The 10,786-nt window shown below is 43.8% G+C and overlaps 1 protein-coding gene across 6 annotated transcripts in view; it reads left to right on the forward strand.

The window, feature by feature from the left end:
* Positions 1-895: 895 nt before the first annotated feature.
* Positions 896-10,786, forward strand: part of BCAS3 (BCAS3, microtubule associated cell migration factor) — a 707,187-nt gene continuing 697,296 nt past the window's right edge. For all 6 annotated transcript variants that reach the window (XM_025361460.1, XM_025361463.1, XM_025361464.1 and 3 more), the window contains exons 1-3: positions 896-1,034; positions 2,606-2,693; positions 7,108-7,162. In XM_025361460.1, coding sequence (XP_025217245.1) covers positions 2,611-2,693; positions 7,108-7,162 — 138 coding nt within the window. In that variant the 5' untranslated portion in view covers positions 896-1,034; positions 2,606-2,610. The remainder of the gene's footprint in view (positions 1,035-2,605; positions 2,694-7,107; positions 7,163-10,786) is intronic.

Consider the following 10,786-nt stretch of genomic DNA (forward strand, 5'->3'; position numbering starts at 1 on the left):
CTATTTTTAGTAGAGAAGGGGTTTCTTCATTTTGTCTAGGCTGTTCTAGAACTCCTGGCCTCAAGCGATCTTCCCGCCTTGGCCTCCCAAAATGTTGGGATTACAGGCGTGATCCACCGCCCCCAGCTCACCATGCCTAAGCTATACCCTCACGGACCTGTCGTTGACATTAAATTTGATAATACATATAGAGTACTGTATATGAAATATACGAAGGCCTGTGCTGAGTGTTCAAGAAATCGGTATTACTCTACTTATATTAATAAATGTAACTGATGAAATCACAATGGCGAGATCTCGATACTCAACAATAAGGGAGATGGAAACTGAGGCAAGGAAGGGGTCAGGCGTGGTCTACAAACCTAGCTCAAATGGTTGAGATTACCGGCCGCGCCCCTTATTCAGATCAACCCCTTCTCTGCTGATCACCGGCGCGAGCCAGCCTAGGCTCCCGGAAGGTAAACACATCGCCAAGGGCTGGGCAGAAGGCGAGTGTGGGACGAGTGAGTGGCCAGCTAAAAGTGATTGGCAGCTGCCATGTCCACGTGCTCTGAGCTTCGAACCAGCTGTCGCGAGAATTCGATGTAAACAGACCAGTCTCCCTGTCCTCCGGCTCCAACTTGAGACGCTCACGTGAGCGGGACAGGAGTCTGGAACATGTTGATTTTCTTTTCAAAGCCACGAAGGTTCTGTCTTCCAAAAAAAATGTACATGTTCGTAATTACTCCCCAGCTGCCTGCGTTCGCAACCGAACCTGACACGTCGGCTTCACCCGAACTTACATGCTGTTGTGTTTTCCCTCCAGCCCCAGCGGATTGGACACATTCAGGAGGCGGGTCCGCCTCTTTCCTACTTGCTGGTTGGCGAAGCTGACCTCCAAGGGCGGTGCCCGGCCATAGCCGGTTTGCTTCTGGGATTGGCTAGAGGGGTGGTTCCGCTGAGGCGTGGTAGGAAGTGGCTGCCGTCAATCAAGCGGGGAGACTCCAAACAGTGAGCCTAGAGCTGGAGAACAGCGTTAACCGGCGGGGCGGCCGGTGAGAGGGCTGGCGGGGCTTTGGCTTTGGGGAGGCTTGGGGAGGACGAGGGACTGGCGGCGTGAGGGGACTGGGTCGGGCTGGCAGGAATTCGACAAGAGAGAGGTGTCGATACTGGAGGGGGAGGGGAGCAGTGCAAGGGGCCGGAGGGCGGCAGGGGGCAGCGGTGGCTCCGTGTTGGAGGTTAAGTGGGCAGTGCGGTGCGAGTGTCTTTCAGGAGACTGGGGCCTGAGGGGCTGGCGAGGGTCGTCCTCAGGAGACAGGGCCCTTAAAGGACAGGGCTTGGGAGACTGTGGTTCGAGAAAGCAAGAATGGGATGAGAATGAGAGGGATGAGGGGCTGGAGGTGCAGGTACCCTCTGAGGAGGTGGTGGCTCTGCTCGTTGGGGCAGAGGGTGTTTTGGTTGTAGGAGGTGGGGCGCACAGGTTTGGAGTTTTCACATCAGGTGTGAATGCTCCCTACTTACAAATGATGGTTTTAGGTGCCTTCAAGATGAGTTCCAGGCTGTGGGCTTCCCTGAGCCCTGTAAGAGATCTTTGATACTGCTGTCAGTCCTCTTTTAACCTTAACCAAGCCGACTCCATGCTCTTAAAATCTCTGATTCAGAGGGTCATGAAACATTCTAGGATTAGGATTTACTGATGTGACGGGAAAGGGTAAAGGACTGTAACAGCATATAAGTTTATGTTACTTATTTGACTACTTACTACTAGTCAAATAAATAATTGCTTGACTTGTTTGTTACTTATTAAACTCTGGTGATTAGGTTGCAGTAGCAAGGTGTTATCAATGTGATTGAAATTGTGGCCATGCAGTCTTTACTCATAGATTCCCAACAGGTTTAATTGGAAGGTAGAGTGGTATCATGTCACTTGTTCCGTTTGGTCTTGAAATATTGTACCGTGTGTATTTTCACTATCTCAACATAAAATTTAAGTAAATTCCCATCCCATGATCTGGTTCTCTTACCCTTGTAATTTATGTTAACGACAGACCAAGGGGGTACAGCAAGAGTCTTCCTTAAATTGTTTTGTGGTTCTGAGACCTGGTCCTATTAAAAAACAAAACAGGATGGGCGCGGTGGCTCAAGCCTGTAATCTCAGCACTTTGGGAGGCTAAGGCTGATGGATCGCTTGAGCTCAGGAGTTCGAGACCAGCCTGGGATACATGGTGAAACCCCGTCTCTACAAAAAAAATATAAAATTTAGCTCGGCATGGTGGCGCTTGCCTGTAATCTCAGCTACTCTGGAGGCTTAGACAGGAGAATTGTTTGATCCTGGGAGGCAGAGATTGCGGTGAGCAGAGATCGTGCCACTGAACTTCAGCCTGGGCGACAGAGCGAGACTCTTATCTCAAAAATAATAATAACCCCCCAAACCCCTCATTATAATTTGAAAAAAATTAAAAACCTACTTCATCTTTTTTTCCCTTTCTGGTGTAACAGGAATTTCTGGGAAAGTTTCCTACATTTGAGGCATTTTTGACAAGGGATCTCTAGTGAGTAATCATAAATCTTCCTCCCTACCCCCAACAATGATCCATGTTTTTCTATTTTTTTGTTCTGGAAACAGGTTTTATGAATGAAGCTATGGCTACAGATTCCCCAAGAAGACCCAGTCGTTGTACTGGTGGAGTTGTGGTTCGTCCCCAGGCTGTCACGTAAGCACATTTCAGATAAACCCAATAGCTGAAGAAAATATTACTCAGAATAGTAGCTAACATTTAGGTTTTCTTTATGAACAGCGGTTACTTTTGTAAAAATCTTTTAAATGTTGGCTTTATGGGATGAATAATAATAATTGCCAAGGCCAAATGAAGAATTTGGAGAGTTAAGTTGATGTATTCAGCACATTTACAGAGTACATGAAGAACACTGCTAAATCCTGAAGAGCAGTGTTTTCAAACTCCAAGTTTAACAAGTTAGTGGATTGTCAAATCAGTTTAGTGGGTCAGGAGTTGTAGTAGAAAATGAAATAGAGGCCAGGCGCGGTGACTTATACCTGTAATCCCAGCACTTTGGGAGGCCCGGGCGGGCGGATCACGAGGTCAGGAGATCGAGACCATCCTGGCTAACGTGGTGAAACCCTGTCTCTACTAAAAATACAAAAAGTTAGCCGGGCGTGGTGGTGGGCGCCTGTAGTCCCAGCTACTTGAGAGGCTGAGGCAGGAGAATGGCGTAAACCTGGGAGGCGGAGCTTGCAGTGAGCTGAGATCATGCCACTGCACTCCAGCCTGGGCGACAGAGCGAGACTCCATTTCAAAGAAAAAAAAAAATGAAATAGAATATAATAGAAAATATAGCTGGGAGTTTGTATTATTTCATGACATTCACATAGATGTGTATGTATGTATTTACCAGACAGTGATGTAAAATGTATCTCTTTTAACTTTTAAGTTCAAGGGTACATGTGCAGGTTCGTTATATAGGGAAACTCATGTCGCAGGGGTTTGTTGTACAGATTGTTTCATCACCCAGGTATTAAGCATAGTCCCCATTAGTTATTTTTGCTAATCCTCTCCCTGTTCCCACCCAACTCTGATAGGCCCCAGTGTGTGTTGTTCCTGTCTATGTATCCATGTGTTATCTGTAAAAAGTATCTCTTAGTCTAGGTCTATGTCAGAAAGTTTCAAAGTAAGTGTCATAGTACGTTTCTGTGTTTTTGGCATTCTTTGACAAAGAATGTGTATACTTACTAGGAGCTTATAATCTAATATGGTTTGAAGATATGTATACTTTTTTGTTTTTTTTAAGATGGAGTCTCACTCTGTCGCCCAGGCTGGAGTGCAGTGGCGCCATCTCAGCTCACTGCAGCCTCCACTTCCTCCCCTGCCTCCCAGATTCAAGCAATTCTCCTGCCTCAGCCTCCCAAGTAGCTGGGATTACAGGCGAGTGCCACCACGCCTGGCCAATTTTTGTATTTTTAGCAGAGATGGGGTTTTGCCATGTTGGCCAGGCTGGTCTTAAACTCCTGACCTCAGGTGATCTGCCTGCCTTGGCCTCCCAAAGTGCTAGAATTACATGTGTGAGCCACCGTGCCCCACCAAAGATATGTATACTTGAAGGCTGAGGTGGGAGGATTGCTTGAACCCAGGAGTTTGACACCAGCCTGAACAACATCCCGAGACCCTCATGTGTTAAAAAAATACAAAAATCAGCCAGGCGTTGTGGCAGGTGCCTGGAGCCTTAGCTACTCACGAGGCTGAGATGGTAGGATCACTTGGGCTCAGGAGCTTGAGGCTGTGGTAAGCTGTGATTGTGCCATTACGCTCCAGCCTGGGTGACAGAGTGAGACTGTGTCTTAAAAAAAATATATGGCTGGGCGCGGTGGCTCACACCTGTAATTCCAGCACTTTGGGAAGCTGAGGCAGTGGGCGGATCACCTGAGGTCGGGAGTTTGAGACCAGCCCAACCAACATGGAGAAACCCTGTCTCTACTAAAACTACAAAAATTAGCCAGGCATGGTGGCAGGAGCCTGTAATCCTAGCTCCTCGGGAGTCTGGGGCAGGAGAATTGCTTGAACCCGGGAGGCAGAGGTTGCAGTGAACTGAGATCGTGCCATCGCACTCCAGCCTGGGGGACAAGAGCAAGACTTTCTCTCCAAAAAAATAAAATCAGTCAATCAATATATATGTTGTGTGTGTGTGTGTGTGTGTGTGTGTGTGTTATATAAAATTCTTTTTTTTTTTTCCTTTTTTTGAGATGGAGTCTCGCTCCGATGCCCAGGCTGGAGTGCAGTGGGATGATCTTGGCTTACTGCAACCTCTGCCTTCTGGGTTCCAATGATTCTTTTGCCTCAGCCTCCCAAGTAGCTGGGATTACAAACGTGGATCACCATGCCTGGCTAATTGTTTTTTTGTTTTTTTTTTTAGACGGAGTTTTGCTCACTTTGCTCAGGCTGGAGTGCAATGGTGTGATCTTGGCTCACCGCAACCTCTGCATCCTGGGTTCAAGCAATTCTCCTGCCTCAGCCTCCCGAGTAGCTGGGATTATAGGCATGTGCCACCATGCCTGGCTAATTTTGTATTTTTTAGTAGAGACAGCGTTTCTCCATGTTGGCCAGGCTGGTCTCAAACTCCTGACCTCAGGTGATCTGCCTGCCTCGGCCTCCCAAAATTCTGGGATTACGGGTGTGAGCTACTGCTCCAGGCCTAATTTTTGGTAGAGATGGGGTTTTGTCAAATTGTCTAGGCTGAAGCAAACAAGTAAATAAGTAAAACACTTATAGGCTGTGATTGTGCACAGTGTACTACAATGGAGAATGACAAAGGAAAATATATATAAGGGTGTCACGGAAGCTCTCTCAGAGGAGGCAACACTTAACCTGGAGATCTAAAAGGAAGGGAAGGGGATGGGAAGGAATCCAGATAGAGAGAAAGGTGGTGTAAAGGTCTTGATTCAAAGAAGAACTTGGTGTGTGCTAGGAATTGAAGTTGCATATGGCTGAATCAGAATAAGGAGAGTGGCAAAAAATGAAGTTGGAGAGGTAGCCTAATTTTTTTTTTTAGGCCTAATCAATTTTTGTAGGTCTCTAGGGCATATTGCTTTTTTAATAGGATTTATGATAAATCATATTATTTTCAAGTGTGATTTTTCACATCTCTCTTGAAATGGATTTGAATTAGTATTTTGATTTTTTTGTTGTTGTTTTTTTGAGACGGAGTCTTGCTTTTTTGCCCAAGCTGGGGTGCAGTGGCGCAATCTTGACTCACTGCAACCTCCACCTCCTGGGTTCAAGTGATTCTACTGCTTCAGCCTCCTGAGCAGCTGGAATTACAGGGTGCACCACTAGACCCAGCGAATTTTTGTATATTTAGTGGAGATGGGGTTTCAGCATGTTGGCCAGGCTTGTCTTGAACTCCTGACCTCAAGTGATCCACCCACCTCGGCTTCCCAAAGTGCTGGGATTATAGGCATGAGCCACCATGCCTGGCCTAAAATAGTATCTTGAAGAAATTATTTTTTTCCCCTTGCTGAAGTTTATGTACTTTATATTTAAAATGCATTAATTTAGTGTCCTTAATTAACAATGTTATTCCCCCCCCCCTTTTTTTTTGTTTGTTTTTTAGAGATGGGGTCTTGCTATGTTGCCTAGCCTGGCTGCCAACTCCTGGGTTCAAATGATGCTCCCACCTCAGCTTCGTAAATAGCTGGGACTACAGGCACATGCTATTGTACCCAGCTTTCCCTCATTTTTATGCATTTTAATTTTTTTGTATGTCTTTTCTATACCAAAAGTTCTGTGAAGGCTTAATAGCTTCTTCTAATGCCTGTATCTGCCAGAAAATGTAGACTCACCTGCTATATACAGGTAAGGGACTAGGTTCATAACCAATTTAACGAGAAGGTCACTAGATAGTGAGTCATCAGCAATCGTTTTACTTGCTCTAATTAGGGCATTCTTCTGCTCTGACCAAGAGCAAGGTCCTACCTTAGGTCTCTGTCATCACTCCTTCAAATATGACTTAGAAACTATCTCTATCAAATTAGGAGAGCATGACTTTTAAAAAGAGATAATGTTTAAAAATGTTAAAAGCTCATTTACATTTAATAACATATATAAAGACCCTTGAAACCAGAAAGTAGTTTAGCAGAAATATCAGGTGATAAGAGTTAGCCTTTTTTTTTTTTTTTTTTTGCCTTATTTGAATATTATGAGTGATGCCTGTAATCCCAGCACTTTGGAAGACTGAGGCAGGAGGATCCGCTTGAGCTCAGAAGTTTGAGACCAGCCTGGGCAACATGGTGAAACCCCATCTCTACAAAAAATACAAAGATTAGCTGGGCGTGGTGGCGCATGTCTGTAGTCCCAGCTACTTGAGATCCTGAGGTGGGAGGATTGCTGAAGCCCCAGAGGTCGAGGCAGCAGTGAGCCGAGATCACACCACTGCACTCCAGCCTGGGTGACAGAGTGAGACCATGTCTCAAAAAAAAAAAAAACAAACAAAAAAAATCAAAACCACAAACAACAACAACAAAAAACGAGTGACTTTATTAAGACTTGTAAATAGAGCTTTTTTCATGGTCTATGTTAAGCTCTCCTGACCAGCGTTGTCCATTTCACCCTTTTCCAGAGAGCAGTCCTACATGGAAAGTGTTGTGACTTTTCTGCAGGATGTTGTGCCGCAGGTAAGTGTCTATATGTGCTTTCAGCTTCCCTTTGGTCAGGAGAGCTCTGAAATGTTTGGTTTCCTAAACTTGACACTAGTACCAGCAACTTCAGAAAGGTTTTTGGTGTTTTAGCATCCTGAGCATTGGTAGGGTGGGACTACATTATTGTTTAGATGTGCTGCAGTGTTGTGATGACCGTGGCATAAATGTTATTCCTCAGGACTTTGCCCTCCTAAGAAGAATCAAGGTGAATTGTTAGTAGAGATTTGGGACTCTCGCAGGTTTATATTTTCTTGTCCTATTAAAGTGTTGCCTGTCAGAAGGGAGAAAAGCAATATACACTCTGCGCTCCTTAACTAGATAACAGCTAAATATTATACGTGAACACAAATCTACATCTCTTTTATCTTGAGCTGCACTTTTGTGCCAACTAGGGTATCCTGTTACTCTAACTGATAAGATAAGTCTTTTACTGTTCCTTTTATATAAATATGAGAATAAAGAATGAGAATTGCCTTACTGGGATTATCTAGTATGCTATTTATACTATTGCCAAACTTAGTTATCACTTGGCATACTTATTAAAAGTAATAATTTTCTCTCTCAGAGTCTTAACACAATTGATTTGGGATGGTAACTGGTAACTTGTAGGGATAGTGAGAATCTCAGGTGATTCTTGTGAAATGATACCTTTGGGAAGCACTGTTCTAGTGGGACAACTGAAGGGGGAGGTTTCCATACTTTCTCCTTATGGTTTTGTAGTCTTCCTTGACTACCATGGGTATCTGTAACTGGAGTGTTCAAAAAGGACATTCATAGATCCAGCGTCCCAGCTTTATGAGAGGATCCTAGGAAACAAAGTGCCTTCAACCTGAAAAGCTGAGTGGGAAAAAAAGGAGAAAATAAACAGAGTGTTATGGTAATATAGTAGAAGGACAACTAAATTCACTTGAATGACATCAAAGAAGGCTTAATGAATGCGATGCCATTTGAATTGAGGAATAGAGTGGAATAAAATCCAACAGTGATAAATGGAGTAAGAATGTAGTGGGGACAATAGGATCCTAGTAGCTGTTTACTTTATTTGGCAGAGAAGTTATAACTTAACATTTTGCACATTAGGCTTAGAGTAGCTTAGTGATTAAGAACATAGACTTTGGGCCGGGTATGGTGGCTCATACCTGTAATCCCAGCACTTTGGGAGGCTGAGGCGGGTGGATCACCTGAGGTCAGGAGTTCTAGACCAGCCTGACCAACATGGAGAAACCCTATCTGTACTAAAAATACAAAAATTTGCTGGGCGTGGTGGTGCACGCCTGTAATCCCAGCTACTCAGGAAGCCTGAGGCAGGAGAATTGCTTGAACCGAGGAGGCAGAGGTTGCGGTGAGCCGAGATCACACGATTGCACTCCAGCCTGGGCAACAGGAGTGAAACTCCATCTCAAAAAAAAAAAAAAAAAAAAAGAACATAGACTTTGATATTAGATCTGACTTTATATTTCAGCTCTGTATCTTACTAGTTCTAGACAAGTTACTGAACCTTTCTAAACATCAGTATCCTTATGTGTAAACTCAGGTTAATCATCTTATTCATCGTAGGTTTGTTTTGAGGCTTAAAGGGTGTCATCTATATAAAGCATAAAATAAAGCAAAGCAAATAGTAAGTAGTCTTTCCTGGAGGGAGCTTGAGACTGGAGATCCAGGGTAGAGATGTAGATTTCTGGCATACAGTCAGTAGTCAAAATAATCAGATGAGCCAGAGACATTACAGTTTCTAATTGTAATGGTGAGACGTCATCATTTTAGCACCTACTGATGATAGTTTGCTTAGGAAAGCAATAATAGGAGTAACTTTTTGTTATATTAGACTTTTTTTTTTCTTTTTTTTTTTTTTTTTGAGAAAAAGTCTCACTGTCACCCAGGCTGGAGTGTAGTGGCGTGATCTTGGCTCACTGCAAGCTCTGCCTCCTGGGTTCACACCATTCTCCTACCTCAGCCTCCCGAGTAGCTGGGACTTACAGGCGCCTGCCGCCATGTCCAGCTAATTTTTGTATTTTTAGTAGAGACGGGGTTTCACCGATGGTCTTGATCTCCTGACCTTGTGATCTGCCTGCCTTGGCCTCCCAAAGTGCTGGGATTACAGGCATGAGCCACCGTGCCCGTCCCGTATTAGACATTTTTTTCTACTGTTTGGTTGACATGAGAACAGTGCTTTCTAACATTTTTTTCCCCACATTTAATTCAGAGTCCTGTGTTGGTACTTTGTGGTCAGACATTAAAAAATAATGTCTTCTGCCAATATTGTGTTCTGCCTCCTGCTCTATTCTGGGTATCATCAAATTCATGGAGCCTAGGTATTCTCTGGGTCTGCAAATATCCTCCTAAAGAGAGAACATGTGTTGTTGGACTGGTAGCAGCTTCTTTAATTATCACCCATTGAATTCTAGTTATGATAGCATTGATGGCCGGAAGTTGCCCTTGGTTGTGTCTTGATCTAATAATTTCACTTAGGAAAATTGATTTTTTTTTTTTTTTTGAGATGAAGTTTCACTCTTGTCGCTCAGGCTGGAGTGCAAAGGCGTGATCTGAGCTCACTGCAACCTCTGCCTACCAGGTTCAAGGGATTCTCCTGCCTCAGCCTCCTGAGTAGCTGGGATTACAGGCATGTGCCACCATGCCTGGCTAATTTTTGTATTTTTAGTAGAAATGAGGTTTCACCATGTTAGCCAGGCTGGTCTCGAATTCCCGACCTCAGGTGATCCTCCAGCCTTGGCTTCCCAAAGTGCTAGGATTACAGGCGTAAGCCACTGCACCTGGCCAAAAATTTATTTTAAAAAAATAATTCAACAAAGAAAAAGTTAAAGCTTAGAACTTTTCAGTATATATGAAATTTTTACATTTTCAGTGTAAAAACTTGTAACCAGCTTAAATGTCAGTTAAGCAAATGACATATCATGGTCCCTATAGAATAATTTGCTGTAAATAAAAATTATACTTATGGCAATAGTACACTATGAAAATTATTTTTTCTACAGTGAACAAATAAGACAGCATACAGGCTGACACAATGATTATAGCTATGTTATATAACATTCAAAAATAACTTTGTACTTATGAGTGTGTTTACGTGTGTTAGAAACCAGTGTTGAAGTATAAAAGAAGTAGTAAATAAATCTTTTCAGTAGTGAGGTGAAAGTTTTGACTCTAAATAAGAGGGCTAAATCAGTTGCTCTTGTTTGAAGAAGGGCTTTTAATCAGTGCTGGGGGAAAAGGAAAAAAATGTGTGGCAGTACATTGACCTCTATAAAGACATCAGGTGGTGCTGGGCGCGGTGGCTCACACCTGTAATCCCAGCACTTTGGGAGGCCTAGGCGGGCAGATGGCCTGTGCCCAGGAGTACCAGACCAGCCTGAGCAACATGGTAAAACCCCATCTCTACAAAAAATACAAAAATTAGCTAGGTGTAGTGGTACACACCTGTAGTCCCAGCTATTTGGGAAGCTGACATGGGAGGATTGCTTGAGCCCAGGAGGTGGAGGTTGCAGTGAGCTGAGATCATACCACTGCACTCCAGCCAGGGTGACAGGGTATCTCAAAAAACAAACAAACAAACAAACTCCAAAACAAACTTTTTTTTTTTTT

Source organism: Theropithecus gelada, chromosome 16 (assembly GCF_003255815.1).
Source record: "Theropithecus gelada isolate Dixy chromosome 16, Tgel_1.0, whole genome shotgun sequence".
Lineage (NCBI taxonomy): Eukaryota > Metazoa > Chordata > Mammalia > Primates > Cercopithecidae > Theropithecus > Theropithecus gelada.